The 20,576-nt window shown below is 45.7% G+C and overlaps 1 protein-coding gene across 1 annotated transcript in view; it reads right to left on the bottom strand.

The window, feature by feature from the left end:
* prkd3 (protein kinase D3) overlaps positions 1–20,576 on the bottom strand; it is a 33,234-nt gene that overhangs the window by 12,079 nt on the left and 579 nt on the right. The window contains 7 exon segments of the mRNA XM_034563690.1: positions 302–337; positions 340–390; positions 392–462; positions 994–1,125; positions 4,916–5,054; positions 19,467–19,493; positions 19,495–20,093. Of these exon segments, the coding sequence (XP_034419581.1) occupies positions 302–337; positions 340–390; positions 392–462; positions 994–1,125; positions 4,916–5,054; positions 19,467–19,493; positions 19,495–19,728 (690 nt within the window). The 5' untranslated portion in view covers positions 19,729–20,093.

Here is a 20,576-nt window from a genome sequence, read left to right on the forward strand (position 1 = left end):
CATGGAAGAGAGACAAATTTGATAAGTGTCGACACGTTTAACATTCGAGACAAAGCCTGTGTGCAGCGTGCGGATTGACTGCCTCACATTCTTGGCCAGCTCACCTGGCTCCCCGTCTGACTTTGGATGATTGTCTAAACTCCAGCCAGCTCATTTTATGTGTGAGGATGATACAAATCATTCCCATTCCCTATTGTTCCCGATTCATTCAGAGAACAAGCAGATAACGATGTCTTTCCAACTTTTCTATCCATTTCTGTCCAAGCACATGCATTTATGCAAGCCGCCAATCAGAACTCACCGCGTCCAGGACGAACCACGGCATTCTCGGCGGGGTGGCGGTCGGGGGAAGGAGAGGCAGGGTCCAGGCAGCGACACATTGGACAGTCGCCCTCTTCCTCACGCCAGTACAGTTATTTGGGATCTTAAAGGCGCAGCGCTTGTGGTAGTTTAGCCCACATCCTTAGAACAAGAAAACACAAATGACATCAGTCACAAAAACACTATTTGGAGTGTAGATGCTACAGATTACAGCACATCGACCTGCGAGGTGACAAAGCGGTGAGCATATTTTCGTTCTGCCAATCGGCCTACATGACGGCACCGCTGGTGGGGCGAAAGGAGTGTCACTGGTAAATAAATCAACCACTTCATTTTAAGTTTTAATTCATAGTCAGCGGGGGTCAAAGGCAGTCTAATGATGCGAAAATGAAAGAGTATAAGTCAACGAGGAATTGCATACTTCCACTGGGATATGGGAAACAATTTCACTGGCTACACGGCAAATCTTTCTTGTTTGCTTGTATATCTCCCGGATGCATTGTTGAGGTCAGAGATGTGGTGTGTTTGTCGTGTGTGGATACAGTAGGAAAGAGGATGCATTCGCTCCCTACAGAGGAAGGTCTTCCAGTTGGTGACGTCGAAAGGCTTGACAATGACACAGCAGGGCTCCTGAGAATTCAACAAGGTGTTTTTTGTGTGTTGATGTCTAACCTTCACATTTAAGCCCCTGTCGGACGAGACCCCATAGCATCTCCCCGCAGTAATCGCAGAAGGTAGGAGCCTTGTAGGAGTGGACGTAAAGGGCATGGGGTCGTATCTGGAAGTCTTCAACTGTGGCTTGAGCTAGAAACAATACACAAGTGTAGAACGAAAAGTTGGCGAAAGCAAAACAAATGTGGAAAACAGTCCGTTTAAAAAAAATAAAAATAAAGGACAAGAGGAAGAGAAAAGAAAAGAAAAAGTTCATGACAAAAGATGACGAATAAATTAAAAGGACAAGAGAGAAGCCATTTCTCAAATGTATTTCACACGTTTTTTAATATGAAACCCGTATCCAAGACGATACTAAGTCTCATTGTATGTGTGTGTATGAATGAGAAAAGTAATCTAATAGAACTGAGATTCTCTCTGCAAGCGCTCCAACACAAACAAATAACAGTGCTGTGTCAACACTGCTGCAACAGAGGGCGCCACATCAGCAAATACACTATTTCAAGTCATAACTTTATGGATGAAAGTAGTAGTGGGAAAATCCAGAATGATCCTGTTATAATCAGTCCATCTTTGTTATTAGGAACACAATATCAAAACCAACAGAACTGGGGACGCATCCCATTGCCTGTCTCTCTTGTATTTTTCTTCATGTCTGCACTGTTTTGTGTCAAACACATACACTGAACTCATTGTTGGAAGCAAGCGTTGGTTAGTCATGGCTGTGAATCATCAAAGATGTGAGGATGCGTAAGATATGGAGGAGACTGCCGGCCAAACCTGTGAGTGCAACTGAAGCTACGGAGCTTGCATTAGCAACGTGCTCCTCGCTGTCCTGTGCAATCACGTGTGTGTGTGTGTGTGTGGTGTGTGTGTGTGTGTTGTGTGTGTGTGTGTGTGTGTCTGTGTGTGTAATTTCCTTTGGGTGGCTCAACCAAACACATTGGCATACTCAGCTGTTGTGACTGTAATGAGATTCAGACTGAACAACAAATATGACATGTGGCCTGTAAAAACAAATAGACACTTTCTTTGAGAGAATCTGCTCCATATAAAAGAAAGGAGAAAACATCCTTAAGAAAGAAATGAAAAAAAACTTTAGATGTCATAGAAATCCTCACTGGCAATAAAAAACTAAGCCGGGTCACACTGAATTAATCTGATCTGTAGCTAGTTAGTTAGGTCAAAGGTCAACTTCTAGTATCTACCCAAATAACAAACCGTATCTTAATTTCTAGCCACTTCATGGGGCTGCTGCTCATACATCCTCTGAGATATTCATATGTATGCACACCATAACACAGGCATCCATTTCATAGAACTATAATGGCTGGGGGGGGGGGGGGGATCTTTGCAGTTGGGTTTGATTTGAGAGAGAAGAAAGAACTCTGGCAGGTCACATGTCATTGGGCGAACACAGCTCCCTGGCAGAGACAGATGAAAGGCGGCATTCATGAGCATTTTCACACCACGTCTGCAAAACAACTGGCCACTTCTTAGCAGTCGCCGCGTTGTGTAGCGCTCGTCGTGCTAATTAGCATCAAACAACACCAAACATAAACTCGACACGTTGTTTTTTCGCAGCGCTTCTCACGAAACGGAGAGGCTTACATGAATGCACTATCTGTTTGCTTTGAGGCACAGAGTGTTCATTCGGAGGCCACAAGTTTCCAATCCGACAAAAACAAGTTTGCCGTATTTATGACAAACAAATTTTCCCCACCGCCAGCAGCGGTGAAGGTGGAGCTCGTATGGGTGAGAGTTTAAGGCAGGGGAAAACAGAACAAAGGGACTATCGGTCAGGGCCAAGCCTCAAACCTTGTGGCCGCGATGGCCTGAGCCGTGTCCGCTGTGTCCAGCACATCAGAGCGTGTTTACAGTCTGCGTGTCTGCTACAATCACTTACTGGAGGGAAAACAAACCTTTGCTTTGAGCCCACAGCCAAGAAAAAGCCACTTCGGCCTCCCTCTCGCAGCGAGAGAGCTATTCGCACGTCTCTCTCCCACGGCCGCGGAATCCGACAACAGGTCGGTTCAGGGAAACTGAACGGAAGACGACAGGAGAGGCTCATATTGTTTTCTGAACCGAATGAGGGGCTTGGAACGTGCATCTCCCACCTTGTGCTTCTCAAACAAAGATGTCTGACACGCAAAGCCCCTCTTGTGATGGAGGGCAAGTTTATTTGAGTGTTAATTCATTTTATTTATATTTATACAAACTGCTTGTGCTGCATGTGTAGCAAATCTGGATCCGACTCGTTTGAGGCGGTTTTTCAATCAGGTATATCGCAGGCTATAAACTGTCAAGCTCCACTGCCGGGGCTTACACACCTGCAGATGGATTTGTTGAGGTAGGAGGGATTAGAATGAGGAAAGCGAGGAGGGAAAGAGAGCAACAGAGGCTGATACAAAGAGAGCACAAGACAAACACAGACAGAAACAAAAACGAAGAGTTCTCCAGTCTTTAGTCTACATTCCTCAGCCCTGATTGCCTGCAGTATCCTCAGATCCTGAACCTATACAATCATCCCCCAGCCTAAATCCATGCAGACAATACTCTCAGCCCAGGAGAGAAGGGGAAGATATTCAGCACAGGTGGTGTCAGTGCTTCCCAGTGGAGACAGATGGAGCAGGAGAACGGATTAGAGCAGACAGATACTCTGAGCCGCTTGTTGGTCTCAGCACTGCACAGGAAGCTGATTCAGTCATCGCAGGAAATGACAGAGAAAAACCAAACACTTGCGTAGCCGCCTGCTAGAAAGGTGGACAATCTGATGGAAATTTTGAAGAGGAGGGAAGAAAAGAAATCTATCACACGATTAAAAAAGCAGGCCAGTGACGGGGGATTCACTGGCAGCAATTCAAACATCAAATTGAACGAGACCAATGTTTCATTTTGATGGCAAAGTCTCGGTGAGTAATCTGACCCACTGGAGTTGCTTTGGACAAGACACTACAGGCCTGTTTACTGGAAGGTTTGTCAACCATGACGAGGCATAAAAAATGGAACACATGAAGCTTCCTCCAGTTTGTGAGTTTTAGAGCTGCGGCGACTAATCAATTACTTGTCAACTACTAATCGATTCATCGGTCGAGTCATTCCAGCTTCTTAATTGTGAATATTTTCTGGTTTCTTTACTCCTCTGCAAGAGTAAACTGAGTCGTGGACATTTGAGGACGTCTGTTGGGCTTTGGGCAACGCTGATCAACACTTTTCACCACTTTTCTGACATTTTGTAGAACAAAAGGCCAATTAGTTAACCAAGAAAAGGATCCAAAGATGAAATTGACGGTGAAATTAATTTGTTGCAGCCCAAATTAGTTTTACACTTAGAGGATTATACAGCTTGGTTGAATTTCATGTCAATGTTTCTCTTGTTTTGGACGTCTAAAGCAAGACATTTCAATTGACCTGAGCATTAGATTGACTAGTTTCTTTAATCCAAATTTGTATAACATTACCTTTTTTTTACTTTTCTAAATACACAGGTCAGATATGCTCAAAGCATTCTGCTGGGTTTCAGTCCCATAGTTGAAGACTACATTTCATGTTGGCAGCTGCTTTTATTTTAAGTAATAAATATGCCCCACTATTCCCTAATGACCCAAGCTCCCATGATTAGGGACAAGGAGTCAAGAATCTAAGATGTTTTTATGTTCAAATAATGCGAAAATCAAAATGATTTTCTCATTAGTTGAACATAAAACATCTTATATTCTTGATTTAAGTGACAGAATGATTAAATCTCTTTTGAATTTGCCAGGAACAATAGTTCCCAAAGGTCTGTAACAATTAATTGTTTGCTCATGTTTGAACTAATCTCAGAATCTGGAAAGAAACAGCGTGCAAAAACCATTCAACGCATTTCAAGGGGGACAGACAAACTGAGCATCTTTTCACAGTTCCACTGCAGCCGACTTACCAGAGAGCACCACCTCAATGAGGTCTCCTTCGTGGATGTCCTCCGCCGAGGTCAGCCTCTGCAGGATGTTCTCATCGTTTAAGTCGTGGCGGAACAGCAGGATCTTGTCGTACATGCCAAAGAAGCCGCACTCTGGGAACTGGAGAGAGTTTGAGATGCAAGTGAAGATGTAAGTGAAGCTGTGGGCCTGATAAATAATGACAGATGTAACGTGCAAGCAGAGTGAATGCACATGTCCACATCTGGCCCAGCAACGAAGAGACAAAGAATGAGACTTGTATTTATAATATGTTCTGTAGTAAACCTCCAGTAAATATCCCCTCGCCCCCCACCCCCCCCCCCCCCCCCCCCCCCCTCCCCCCCTCCCCCACACACACACACACACACACACACACACACACACACACACACACACACACACACACACACACACACACTCGTATTACGTCATATCCAGTGGCTTAAATCACCAACAGTCTGGGCACTAGAGTATTCTGAAACCAGTGGCTCGGGAAGAGAGCTCTTGCTGACACCTCCTTTCCTCCCTTCAGAGGGATAACAGCAGGAGGAAATACCACTAAAAGGACCTTTCAGCGAAGAAGAAGTAAGTAATGTACATGATAATAATAATAATAATAATGCATTTAATTTATATAGCGCTTTTCATAGTACTCAAAGACACACATTATGTATCAGTTATATTGTTTAACAAGTGTACACAATGAAGAATCATGTGGATTCCAGCATTGGCCAAGACCCCCAACCCAGCACTGACGATGTCCGGGGCAAAATAAACCTTGGCGAGCCGGCTCTGACCTGGAGCTAAGTGCACCGACGTGATGTCAAGTGATCATGCAAGGAGGCGGAGAGGGAGACGGGGAAGGAGGAGGAGGTAAACATCCTGAGAGGAGAATCAGCTAACAGGAAGTGCAGCGGCAGTCAATACTGGCTGAGTCACTTCCTGTACCGAGGCAAGCCCTCAGCCTCTTCGAGAGCGACGTTCTTGACAGGGAAAGGGCGACAACCAAATTATATGAATACAGGCACAACAAGTATATACATACGCTTAATATTGCCAAAAGGAGACCCAGGTCTCCTAACCTGCTCATCCTAACATCACTTTGCCAACCAGAAGAAGCCGATCAGCAGTGGATGGATGTTCAGAGCTGTCCTGCATGGTTTGTATCAAAAGGAGAATTGGGGGCATAGTTATTTCACAGCGTGGCTTGGGCCTAGACACAGTGCCACGCAGGCTGGTGCTGGAGGATCCACCAGCTGTTTCCCCCTGAACCAGGGTCACGCACTATGGGCCACATAGAACAATGCCACTGTGGCCCCGGAGCACCGGGTGCTGGCAAAGCGTCTGGGCACGGGACACACAAGACACCTGGAGCCATTCAACTGCCAAGAAACACAGATACAGAGACGGCAAGACAGATTGATGGCTCAGGAAAACATGGGTGTATCGGATGTCTCGTGTCAACAACGCCGGAGGAATGAACCGTCAGAAGGCAAAAGAAATGGAATTCTGCACAGAAACTGATGACTACTGAGGCCTGCTCTGGTCTTTTAGGCAGCAGGCTGGTGGTTGAGACTCTCTGACAAAGGACCTTGTCCCCCTGCCCCCAAACCTACACTCTGATCTCCCAGTGGAGGAGGACAAGTTCCCTTTAGGGATCAATAAAGCACATATGATAACATCGCTTCTTGCACAGCAATGGGTTTTCCCATGAAAGGCCCTGCTTTGAATAACATTCATGAAATGTCTACAGGTTCACTGTTAGAATAAAGAACATGCAGTCGAAAGCAGCAACCGTTGCGATGCACATGATGCAATGTAAGGCACATTGGGCCAATCAGCCGGTAACCAGGGTATTATTTATGGGAAGATACTCTGCTGTTGAGCGTTCCATATTTGATATTTATTCAATTCACCTCCAATGTATTGGTCTGGACATAGATAACTCACTGGCATATCAAAACCAAAAATATCTGCTTTGCTTGATTTTACATGGGGTGTTTTTATGTAATTTGGATGAAGTGAATAAATATGGATATTCCAATCTAGTATGTTGACATTATTTTCATCTCAGAATTACCCCAACAAATGTGGGAGGGGTCATTCTGATACAGGTTAAAGCTTGCTTATTGACACATTATGAACCGCAAAAAAAGGTTGTGGGTTTAAATTGATTGGACGTACACTCACAGAAACCCCGCCACCATGACACTGATGAGTTGATAATACTGTGGTGCAGACTAGAAGTAAGCTTCTGCAAACACTGTGGGCCTATGGTGTGTTTGAGTCTTCATCTGTTTTCGCCAAATGAGGATATTTTGTGACAACAATTCACCGGGAAGAGACACTCTCATCCTTTCCATGTGTTGCATCGGAGTCCACCACCAACCGGTCCCTGTGTGGAAACGATTCCCTCTGCACCACAACTATTGCAAACGCCAAAAGCTAATAGGAGAACGTTTTTGCTCGCCTCTGATTGTAACACAAGGTGTCTGCATAGTGGAACATTTCCAACTCGACATACCTACATCCTAAACCCTGTCACCTTCTGCGGTGATTAATGCTACATGGCTCAAACCACCACCACGCAGGCAGTGGGGGCATCCTTCCTGAGCCGGCTGCAATGTCACAGAGGGTTTTTTCCTCCACTCGAACCCGCACGTACATGGGTCAATGCCCAAATCTAGCCAGCTGGAGTCACCTCCTCTTGGCACCCACCGTGCAACACTTTCCACTGAACAGAACGGGTCCCATTCCAGCACCGGAGCATCTGCAGAGCAGCACATATAAATGCTGCTAGGGCAGAGGACACTACTTTTTTTTCCGTGCCCCATTAAAGCAAGAGGAAGCCAGAGAGGTACAAGAACAATAGAGCGGCCGGTTTAGGACAGATTTGAACGGTGTGTTGTTCAGATCGTATAGAGTGATAATTGATGGCTAACCTGTGAAGCAGATCCCAGCACGCACCCACGCAAAAACAGGACCATGCTCCTGTACACATATGCGACCTCACACGCCATCACCCACACATGCTACCGCACACATCTCCGACGCCCATAGTGACCGAGCATGTCTTTTGTCATCTTCAAACTCGAATCCATTCAGCGGAGCAGCCGCGACCACACACGCTCACCAAAGGCCCCGGTGCCGAGGAGCTGTGTGTGAGGTCCACAAGTCAGGCTGGAAAGACGAGTGGAAAGGGGCTTTGCAGTAGTAAGCTTTTGTTAAACGAACTAATCCGCCATTGATATGCTAAATCCTGTTATAAGGAAAGAGAGTGAGAGGCAGGAGAGAAGAGGGAAGAAGGGAGATGAAGAGAGGGGGTGGGGTAGATCTGAAATATGGTCCTATTTCCTTGGGAGCCAAAAACAAAGTACCTCAAGACAGCCATGAAGAAATAAACTGGTTTGAATAACCATGTTTGCCTTTTGGCGTTGAGGAATATTGATGCTTTCTCTTGCAGAGATTGTACAAAGATTGCAAAATGGTAAATTAGGGAAGCGACTCATAAATCATAACTCATCCATGTACAACGTTCTGCTCAACGTCTCCGCTATCGCAGTAGAATGACACAAACCCGAAGTGTGAAAGCCAATAAAAAGCTTTCGGCAAAATAGATTATTGTTCACATGATTAATGCGGTCAGACGGGTGATGTGGCGCTGAGCGCGGTGCACAGGCTCTGACAGATGGCCATGTGATTGCACTGAGGAACAGTATGCTGCTTGACCTCCGGCTGCCTCCCACCTTTATTAGTCTGGCAGCAGGCCGGACAGATGTGGAGGACAGTTACAGGGAAATGTGCTCCAGATCCATCTGCATATACATACTGTACATGTGTAGCTAAGTAAAAAATGGCATATGACCGACAAACTGCTCGTTGTCGGTCATATGCACACTAATGTAGAGCTGCAACTAAGGATTACGTGTTTTTTCTTGATTAACCTTTTCATCATTTGGTCTCTAAAATGCTACCAGTTTCATAAACCTCAAAATGATACTTTTCAGTTCATCATCACAGAAGATCAAAATGTAGCAGTTGCTGGATGTTTATCTTGTGGATCAAATGATGAATCATATCCACACTATCTTTTTTCCCTTTCAAAGTCAGCCCTCAGTGCACACTAACAGTGTTTTAGACCACCAACAATGGATCTTTTCACAAACACTTTTCAAAGTGCATGCATTTGAAAATGCCAGATTTGTAATTCTCCATGATGGTCATGTGATATCTCCCATCATACTGTTTGCGGGGGGAGGGGCTCATCTTGACACGCTGGCCTATGTAATTCTTCATTTAAACTCTGTATTGTGAGTAACTAATCTGAACAGCTGGACCCACTATATATAAACCTGAAGGTCATTGAAAAGAGAAACTCAAGCACAAAATATCAGTGGAGAAAAGAGCACAAACACAGTAAACTGTCATTTATATATATAAAGCAATCAATTCCCATAAAGAAAACTAACCAAAAGTTGCATTTAAATGGTGGCCCAGGACTTCCAAACTTCCACAATTTACAGACTTTCTGCAGAAAATCAACTAAGTGTGACACGGGTCTTGCTTACCCATAGGAGTTAACATTTGCATTGATCTATTGTTCTGGCATTTCAATGGGACAGTGCACCTGGAGAAATAAAACGTAAATGAAAATGCTCAAGTGGATGGAAAAACGCTCGACGTGCTTTCGTCCTGTTTCCAATTCGAGCTGCGAAACTGTGTTGAAGAAGGATGAGCAAGTCTCTCACTCGGCTACTCCTGAGTTGCCCCCGAGCAGACACTAAGCGCCAGGCTGAAGACTGTTGTTGTGCTGGTCAGCTGAGGTGGGGATGTGCAAAAGTGTACTGTATTATGGATAAGCACTATAACATTGGAGGGTATAGAGGAATATATGTAACGTCCCTGAAGAAAACAGGACCTAAAGATCTTCATCAGGAGTCAGGAGGCATAAGGCCATTGTTCATTTAGCTTGAGGTGTCACAAGATCAGTGTGATAAAAGGTGCTTTTTTTTCTCAGCAGATAAATAAGTCCTTTGACTGATATCTGCAATGCAATAGTGCCACGGCACAGATCCCACTGTCCTAGAAACTCTCCACCAGAAGCCACAAGATGTTGGTTTTTATTTGTTTCTGTTTGATATATGAAGAGAGAAGCTGGCTCAAATTACATAAACATTGGAACTTGGTAAATAACTCCGAGCTCAACTTGATGAGCTCCACAGTAAGTCATGAAACCATAAGTTCCACTGAGCCACAGGGTGTCACAAAGAGGAAAACACTTTTCTCTGCCAAAGAAACAGTTGTTTGACTTTGAGGTGTACGTTAGCGACCACAACAGAGAGATATATTCTTCAAGAAGTCGCGTCAAACCAATGCAGTGGAAAATCCAATTATGCACTCACGCGAGCCGTGGGTGTGTGTGTGTGTGTGTGTGTGTGTGTGTGGGGGGGGGGGGGGGGGGACTTTGTTCAAGTCACATCAAACACGGTTTGGAAAAGGGTGTTAATTTAGTAAAGTCAACAGCGGAATTGTATTTGTTTTCATTACGTATTATTAATGCGATGCCCAGCAAACGTTTTCCAGGCAGCATAGTACGAGAAACACATGCGCGACGAGTTATACAATTACTAGAAGTGGGCATAAACATAATTAATTTGTCCCGTGGAGTGAGGCATCAAAAGACGGCACTCTGGAAACACAAAAAAAAAAAAGAGTGCTTTTTTTGTCCTCCAGCTCCTTATCATTTGGTTGTATGATTTCTAAATAATTTACTTTAGCGGTGCAGATGTCCTCACTGTACTTGTGTTACTGTCTAGGGACGGGAGTGTTCCCAACCTGATGAAGTGACCGAGTCGTATATATTCAAGCATCTCTGTACACTTTCCCTGTCCATGCAACACACACACACACACACACACATTCATAACATGTGCTCCTCCACAAGTCTTTTCCGCTCCAACTGCAGCAGCCACGTTCTGGTGCAGTTGGAGCGGCAAGAAAAGCTGTGACTTTCTCACTCTACGTGTTGACTTCTTGTTTCCCTCCATGTGGCAGAGCTCATGGCTCATTCGTAGCTTGTTAGTTGCTCTACTGGAGGAGGCTGTGTCATCGTAGGAACATGGCGGTATGTTCTTCAAAAACAACCAAATGACACCTGATGCTTCTCAAAGCTCCAGCCAAAGCGTGGAAATGGAGCTTCACTTGAAACACATTTGGCGCTCCGTGTGCATCACAGTGTCCGCACGAGCCGAAAGTCTCCGCCGTCGATCAGCCGCGACTTCTCTTCGCTTCATGCGGCCAAGACGCGGCATAACGACGTCCTCACCCCTTGTCTTTCTGTGTGAACACTGCAGCTTGACTGAAGCATAGCTGACGGGTAAGAAAAGGGAAACACAGAAGCTTGAAAAAGGGTCCAAGTGTTCATGTGCAATTAACTCACTGCTGGTTTCCTTCTCCTGTAAGCTGAGAGCTGCGTATGTGTGTGATGGCAGCCTATGAGGGCATGTGTGTGTGTCTCCGCTTCCGGTGCAGACAAGCTTAGGTCCAGGGTCTTGTACCCAATTTAGCCAGCCTGGATCTATCCTGGTTTCATAAAGCGTTGCCCTCCAAAGTAAACCCCGCAATTTCTTCACCCAGCTTTTGGTTATTGGAATCCGGAGAAACAATCGTTTTGGCCTGAAGAATAAATGCACTAAAGTGTCGGGGAGATAACGGTGATGAGGTCAGTGTTTGGTTGCTGGCCCCTGTATCCCCAATGAGAGCATGCATGACAGAAACAGTCTCCCTTCGATGACTTCACTCGTGTGGGTGTTTGCTCGCATGTGTGTGCGTGTGCGTGTGTGTGTGTGTGTGTGTGTGTGTGTGTGTCTGTGTGTGTACATAAGCGTGTGTTTGCATGACTATCGCATGCATTAACGTTGGCCAGAGGCCAAGCAGAGAAGAGGAAGGCTGAGTCACAGGATCTAAGGCCTCTCAGGAAGAGAGCAGTGTGATCTAAGCCATGCTTGGCCAGGCCCCCGCACGCTGCTGATGAGTTATAGCCCCGCTGCAGTCCTCTGCCAGCGCCTCCGAGGCCTCACAGATACACTGCAGTGCACACTCCATCTCCCCTCTCTGGCCTGGAGTAGCCGGGAACAGCTGCCAGATTCACCTCCACGCGGGGCAAATAAACAGGTGAACTCGGGGGGGAATTTATGGGAGATGATAGCGAATGCACTTTCTCTTGTTCTGGCTGAGCAGGAGGTCATGATGTGAGTGGTAATAGCAGGATGTAGGAACATGCTGCTGTTGCTCAACAGAAACATTAATAGTTGCAGCAGGTTCGGCAATACAGAAAGTGGGCTGGCACTAGTAGCTGCTTGAGGTTTTCTCTTTCTTTATGAGTGATAATAAGGACTTTTTTTTGTTGAATTAACAGTTTCACAGAAATACAGTTGTACCTCCGTAAAATAACTGCACTTAAAAGAAACAAAACCAAATGCCAATACTCAGGCTGTCACCTTCTTCTGCAATTTCTCTGCACATCAAAACACGCAGACAAGAATAATGTGCATGTGAGTGTGCATAGAGAAAAGCCATTTGAACGCAGGCAGAACAGGCTGTGGCGCTCGGCCGACCACAGCAGCTTTGGAGAGCAGGGGCAGAGAGAATATGGAAACAGGGAGCGGCTCTGAGGGGAACCAACCGAATGGCGAGTGCGGCGAGAGAAAGAGACGCGGTGACAAAAGGAGTCGTGCTGACTGTTTCCTTTGGGTTGTAAAACGCTCAAACAAGCCAATCGAATAAAAGTGGAATTGTAATACAGCTACTTCTCTTCCCTCCCGGCCTGTGGTGCTTTTCACCAGGGCATTTCTTCAGACCTTTTCCCTTCATAGTGCAGTAGGTTTCGTGCTGTATTCTTCTCGTATCAACGTGTAATTGCACTTCCCGGGCCACCTCCTATCAGTTGGACAGATCATTCACTGCGCTGAAAGACAGGAAAGGCAAACAGTGCTGAGAAAGCAACACAGAATAAGACCTTCTGCAACCCGCCCCTACTGCAGGGATCAATAAAGCCTTGCTGATATGACTGTGTAGTGACAACAGACACCATGTGGTCTTAATTGCAGGACGCTGGAAACATTTTTGGCACGTTAAAAAGATGATTATGACATGTGTTTTTGTTCGCAAGCCTTTTGAGATGCTCTACAGTTCAGAGAAGTGACATTAGAGATTAACAAGGTCAAATAGGCAAGTGTTCATGTCTTGAAAGGGGCATGTGTGCATGTCGATCGACCCCTCCTCTGCAGCATTTGTCATGGTTGAAGTCCTCTAAGTGCTGAGGTTGTCAGCGAGTGCGGCGAAGGAGGAACTCCAGTCTAAGGAGAAGAAAAAACTGGAACCATTAATGAGTAAATTAATAAGGGAAATGACATGTCCTCTGTCAGTGAACTGTGTTATGCTTCGGTTACAAATGTATGAATGGAAACTGGTGGAGTCTCTCAGGAAGTGTTCCTAAATCATCACATGTGGTTGCCTTCCCAAGGACAAAGTCACTGGGAATCCTGCGTATAAAACGGTTCAACATTACCGCTGCCTACCACAACATAATCGCAATCAAAGCCCATTCGGCCAGCACTAACGGAGATTGGAGTGATGCAAGTTGATCCCCCGCCACTGGCATAAGTCGAGTATTGTGATGGGCATTTGGGCAGAAAATCCGAAGCAAAGCCACGCTTGGTGGCAGAAGCGGCCTTCTACTTATGGTTCTGGCACCGACTTAACGGCAGGACACCAGCCGTAACCGTGGCCACGACCCCCCCTATGTGCTCCACACAAGGCCTGCCAACAGGGCTGCCCCCCTGTCCCTGGAGAGGACCCCTCGTCTCCACTCTGTCATTCTCTCCAACCCTTGTGGCCGGGCCCTGTGCTCTGCCTTGCCACTTTACATTTAGAGGAGAGCAAGGCGGCAGAAATGTGCACTACAGATGGTAGAAATTACTTAGCTCACTTAACTTCAGAGATATTTTTTTTCCCTTTTTCTTCTCTCTCTCTCTCTCTCTCCCTTTTCCACAAAATTACTCCAAGACTGAGGAAATTGATAGATTCCTTGTGCAAGTACGCCTTTGAGTTGTACATGGAAGGTTTCTTTTTCAGCAATCCCAATTGTGATATCAATTTAGTCAACTCTATGGTTTTTCAGTTTGACTTAAAAGTGAATGCTTAAAAAACATCTAATTTGGAAAAAAGGCTGAGGCCACAACTAAGAACCAACAGTGAATTTTTTTTTTTAAATCAAATGTGAACTGTTTTTTTTCTTGAGAAGGAGCTAAATGTGCTTTCCAGGAAACGTCTGACCTCATGTATATCACACATAAAGCACTGTGCTGTTGGGACGTCCTTAGGGGTCAAATATGGCTGCCAGCTCCATAGGAACATGCAGATGTGGGCTTACACTGTCGAAAGAAGGGAGGGAGGGAGAGAGAGAGAGAGAGAGAGGGGGAGGGAGGGAGGGAGGGAGGTGGTGGTGATTTATTTCCCGTGTGTTACAGTTAGTCTTGGTCAATGTGAACTGCAGTCTCTCCATTTTCCATCTGCACCCTTTCTTGCTATTTTTGCTTCTCATTTTCTTCTCCTTATGACTGTTTTTTTGTCTTTTCCAGCTCCTTTCTATAGATACAGTTTCCCAAGCCAGGTCCTATCTTTATGACAAACCTCAACACCACATAAAGGTGGTGAAAGGTGGTGAGATCACAGTCAGATACTACTTATATATCCTAACACTCAGATCACCAAAAGCTCCTAAAGATCACCAAAGCGAAATCTTCTGATCACAATTACACAAAATAACCTTTGCTTCACAGCACCTCGAGGCAGATACAACACCATCACAAGCCGAAAAAAAGCTGTCTCCACTGTTTGCAACTCCATCTAATTAATCTTGAAAAGGGAATGTTGAGCAGATCTAGTTCTCTCTGCCAAATGTTACCTTGCATCATCCAAGTAATATTACTCATTGGTTTTGAACAATCCTTTAGTTTTTATTATACTCGGCTATTTTACTTGTACGTTGGCCAAAGTCGCCTGTTTCTGACTCAAACAGGCCTTTGTCTCACTAATTACAGAGGAAGCTGTAAAGCCCTCCACCAGAGACTGCGAGTTACAGCACTGACAAAACCAGTGGGGAAACCTGTGGCTGAGGCCGCTGCCTTTCACAGCTGGAGTGAAAATACAGAAACATCCTAAGGACAAGCGGTAAAATTAAAGTAACATTTGAGGCGAAGGCTTAATGTGCTTTTTCCATTACCTGTGCCAGAAGTGCTTCACATTTCCTTTATCCTGCTCAGCTTTATTGTCCCCTTTGATAGCGAGAAAAGCATTTAACTGATGCCAAGCAACACTTCAAGCACGCTTTCTGCCAGTCGCCAGAAAGCATCTCCACTAAAAACTGAACTGTCTTTGTATAGGATATGAAATACAGCACAGTCCCATAAGGACTGAAAAATAAACTGTTGATTCTGCAATCGCCATCACAGCATCTGTCAACATTTGTCACATGTTCACATTACCAAATCAAGTGTTTAGCTTTAAATATTTCAGTTTCCTAGCAGTCCAATCCCACCCATCCCAAGCTACATCACATCATCCTCCAAAAATGCCTGGGTGAAGAGGAATGTTCTGGTGCTGGCTGGCTGGCTGACCGGGCCGACCAGCTGGCTAACTGGGATTCATTCTCAGGGAGTCATGAACTTTTGTCCCGCCACTGCTCCCTTGCTGGCTGCACGAGAGGACTTGGGCGACACCAAACAGGAAGCGCTCAACAAGTGGAAGCTATGGATGTTTATCTCTCGCCATTCATCAAGCCCCAAAACCAGCGAGAGAAGTCGGGACCCGGCTCGTGACACAAGGCTGTCCCAACTTGAAAGTCGCGTGTAGCCACTTGGGGGCCTTTCAGTGCGCCAATGTGGGTTAGATGGAGACCTGATTGGGAGGGTCTCCACAACCCACTGGCTGGCTCTCGTCATCCTTTCTCACAGTCCTCAAGGAGCCTGGCTTTGTGTCGATACCCTTGTGCCAAGTGGTGACACTGGAACAGTCATATTTTAAAGCATTCAGTAGATTGCGGGAGCAGTAATAGCTGGCTTAAGAGACTGAAACTGAACCGATCAAGATCAGATTGCCCCGGACAACCACTAAAAGTTGTTGAATGTGGTCCAAACCGCTACTATCAAAACCAACTCCAGATCAGCACAGAGAACAGAGAGAAAACAAATCTGCTCTGTGGACGCTGGCCAAGTCATGTGGTTGAGTCTTTAGCAGGAAGAGGCATGAGCCGTACGAAACCTATACAATACGCAGCCATGATAGCAGGCTGCATGACTCCCCGTCAAACAATGAGACGGATTCACTGGAGGGAAAGAAGGAGAAAAAAAGAGAGAAAAAAGGAACGATACGAAATGTCAACCTTCACGCCATGACACATAATCTACAGTAAAAGACAGCCAATGCAAACATCTGGACATTTTACAGCTGTCAACTGCATCCAGAGTGCATCTGCTCCAGCACAGGCGCTTGCGTCCACGGTTTGCAAAAGGGATTTCTCTGCGTGTTAACTGGCATCTGTAATGCAAAGGCCCATTGAACATTGGACTTGAGTTCATTTCATGTCCTGATGTTGCTGTCTAGTCCACCAAAGGACTGTGTGATCCTATAGTTTGGCAAGCCAGTAAAGGAACAGGCCCCAAAGAGGAAGACTAAAAAAGAGCAGTGAAGATGTGCTAACAACAGCAACAGTGCAACAAAGTAAAGCACTCACTTCAACTTTCTGTCCTTAAGCTATGGTCACAAGCTTTGAGAACATAACGGCTGCTTGTGTTTTGAAAACTCTTGAGTAGTATAACGCCGCGATTGCATGGCAGAAGCCTCCGCCTCAGTAATGAGACAAAGGCGATATAACGTTACAAGTTACCAAAAGGTCAGTTGGGGTATTTGAGGTAGTTTGGCTGCGCACTGGGGAAAACAAACCCAGAGCACAGACAGGATGTAGTGTAGGAACTACATCTCCCAGCATGCCTGAATGCACTCTGGGTTGCTGTTCTTGCACCTGCCGGCATGATGACCCATACCCAGATAACCAGCAGGAGGATGGACCAATTGCTCAGCCGCAAGCTTGAAGGCTACCAAGATATCAACATGGGTAATATCAGGGTTTACTAAATCTCCCGATGAAGGTTCACAACAGCTGACACAGCAGAAAACCTGACACTGAATGGATAAGCGTGGTTGTCGCATGGCTGAGTGGTGAGTCACTTAGCGAAGGCAGGCCAGCTCTCGGCGCAGGAAATGGCAGTGGGAAAGGGGGGAAATACACTTCCATCCAGACTCTATCCCAACAAAGGTATCATCGCATGAAGTCAAAAGCTGCCTCACCTCTGCTGACTAACACCTGAGTTTCTGCTGACCGGAGACGTCCTGGGACGACTGTCGGCGGCTAAGCCAGGGTCAGAGATCCTCAGCTGGGAGACGTTGGCCAGGATGAGCAGCCTTTGTAAGAAGGCTCAGCATTGCCATGCATATTCTAGAGCAAGGAGTGAGGCAGGGATGGACTGGGGAGCGCAGAAGGCCCAGGGTCATATTTTCCATTGATATCAAAGCCATGTGGCTCGATTTCATGAAATAGCTGAGGCAGTGCACTGCATTTTTGGCAGTTTAATAGAAGCAATGTGGATGACAGGATGGATGTGTTCTGTGGTGATGATGCACTGTGTCTAAACATGAAAAGGATGTACAGTATGTTCAGAAATTAAATGCACATATTATCTTTTCCCCATGACTGTTGGCCATAAATTAGATTGTTTCTTGAAATTCTTTTGTTCGAGTTCATGCCATCTCTAAATGAATGCAGGTGATATGAAGTGCTGTAGCGATAAAGTTGCACTGAGGCAAAACGGTGATCCTGATCTCATCTCGGGCAGATTATCAGCACCCACTCGCCACAAAACGTACTTCAGCGGGTTGTCAAAGCATCGCGTTTCCCACCCTTTTCCTGTTACAGATTCCTGCAAACTATGCCAATATGTTACAGGATCCATGCAAATATGCGCAGTGATGAGATGTTCTGCTCTAGGGACCAGAGCGGTTCATAACTGACTAGTGAGAATCAGCCGACCTTGTAAAGATCGACAACATTACCGCGCTCCTCTGGAATGTCAACGTGGACAACATGGAACCAAAAGGACAGCAGGCTCAACACAGATAGCTCCTCCACCGTCGTCTACTTGTTGTTCAACACAAGTCTCATAATAGTTCCTCATGATATATATATTTTTTACTCCCTTATTTCCATTTTCATCATCTCAGACTCAAATATAGCTCAGAGAGACCCGAAAGCTCAGATCCTGGTGGCTGATGAGAGTGCTTTGCTTAATCACCCTCTTTTTATTAAGTCAATGGTAATTACAGACACAAAGGGAGTAATCGTCATTACACACAAGAGAGAGGTTAGAACAACAGCAACGTGTGGATGCACACGGGAGCCATTTCATTATTCCAACAGGCTTTGCGCACCATTAATCCCACACAACTACGGAGCACACATGCATGGGTTCAAAGAAGACAATGGCTGAGTAAGCGCTTTTAGAGCGCCAGCACTTACTCTACATATGTTTAGAAGTAGAAGGAGAAGTCTATTTAGTTATCCACTTTCAGTTTTAATTTCCATTACGTATTGTTTCACTTGCCGCTTCAAACTCTCCACTTTATAGCAGTAAGCAGTAAGAAAAAGAGCACTTTAGAAAGGCATATTATTATATCGGGCCACTTCAAATTACACAAATTAAAAGGTTGTACCCTCAGTCTTAGTTTGCACGTTAAAAGGAGGTGGACACAATCCACGATCATTTGAAGTGCAAACGAACATCCCGATTAAAGCTGGCGCTGTTCACTGGACCCTCTGGACATTCTCACACAACCACACGTGAGATGGCAAATGTTGAAGCATGTATGCTTTCTTTCAAAGTCGCTTCTTATGCTCAGGCTACACTCCAGTGTCATCACAGCACATTACCAATGTCATGGAAAACCTCACACAGGCACAGCAAAACCACAGAGCAGTTATGTCTGTGTCTGTGTCTGTGTCTGTGTCTGTGTGTGTGTGTCCACTAAGGTTAAACCACAATGTAAATGACTGGCGCTACTACACTGTGTCCTGCAACTGGAGGAGCAATCAGAGCTGTAGTGTGCACGCTTCTGCGGTGCTTGACTCATTTTGGGGCACGAGGCCCAGATGTCCGCTTTGAAAAACAAAGCCTAAACAGATAAATGTGGTTCGAGGATGGCGAAACACATGTTGGTGCATCATGTCGATGCTCCGCTGCTTTCGGTATCCCTGCTAAAGTTTGAAAACAAGCTAATCGCAGTGGGTTCACGTGTCTGTGTGGAAATCCTTCCACTTTGGACGACATTAGAGAAGAAAATGTCTGAGAGAAGTCCTTCCTAACTGCAAGAAAAAAACACTGTCAGTCACATGAAAGGGCGTTTCCGTGCGAGGCTTACCTTCTGGTCCACTATGGAGCACACCAGGGTCCTTGACAGCGGACAGCGACAGGTCACTGGCCTCCAGGTTCACCGTCTCTCTGGTCAGTCCTATCTGCAGCAGGAAGGACACCCCGTGGAAAGAGTTGGTGGTGCTGGAGACGCTGTGGCTGCCGTTGGAAAGCCGAGTGTAGAGAGGCGCGGACGAAGGCGAGGACGGGTGGTGCGGATAGAGAGAGTGGAGGAAGGCTCGAGGTAAGGATGGGGGAGAGGAGGCAGACATTGGGTTTCTTCCAATGGCAACGTGGAGCACTGAATGGTGGAGGTGTTAGTGAGGGCTGGCAGAAAGAAACCCAGCTGACTCTTGACACAGGGAGTCTTTGGTCCTCATCAGTGGTAGTGAGTCAGCACTGTGTGTGTGTGTTTTTTTCTTTTCTTTTTTTTATCAAAGTGACATTGTTTCTCATAAATTAAGAGGGACCGCCCGCCTGAGCGCGCACTCATTCACAAGACGGGCAGGTGATGGAGGAAAAAGTCTGTGAACAATCCGCAGACTTCTGCAGTACGAGCACTGCAACGAGCTTCATATCCTGGAGTGGCGCTCCTTCTCCTTACTGAAGTCAGTAATCCACTCTGACCACAGGAAGCCTGTCACCACACACACACACACACACACACAAAGAGACAAACACACACAGTGCTATTTTTACGATGAAAAAAAAAGTATTCACCTATCTGAAAAACAGCAGAGACAAGTGGGCACATTGGAAGCTCTCATTCTGCTGTCGGCCTGGCTGTATGAATGACACAGCTCCTTGTATTCCCTTTGTGAACACTCTCCAGTTGAATTCATCTGGCTTTTCAGTTAATGCGAGTTAGCCAGACTTGTCCTTTTTTTCTTTCTTTAAAAAAAATTAAATAATGAAGACCCCACAATCTTCATCCATATGTGCCTCAGCTTGTGCTGTGCATGTTGTTGCTGTCACCGTGCAGTGTTTTGGTTTCAAAGTGCTCTTGGGGAGCATCCAGACCCAACCTTTGATTTTGGACGTTGGAGAAAACGTTTACAGTAACTGTTACAACAACAACAACAACAACAACAGGCCTTTTTGTGCTCCGTGCGCATAAAAA

The sequence above is a fragment of the Cyclopterus lumpus genome, chromosome 22 (assembly GCF_009769545.1).
Source record: "Cyclopterus lumpus isolate fCycLum1 chromosome 22, fCycLum1.pri, whole genome shotgun sequence".
NCBI classification, from domain to species: Eukaryota; Metazoa; Chordata; class Actinopteri; order Perciformes; family Cyclopteridae; genus Cyclopterus; species Cyclopterus lumpus.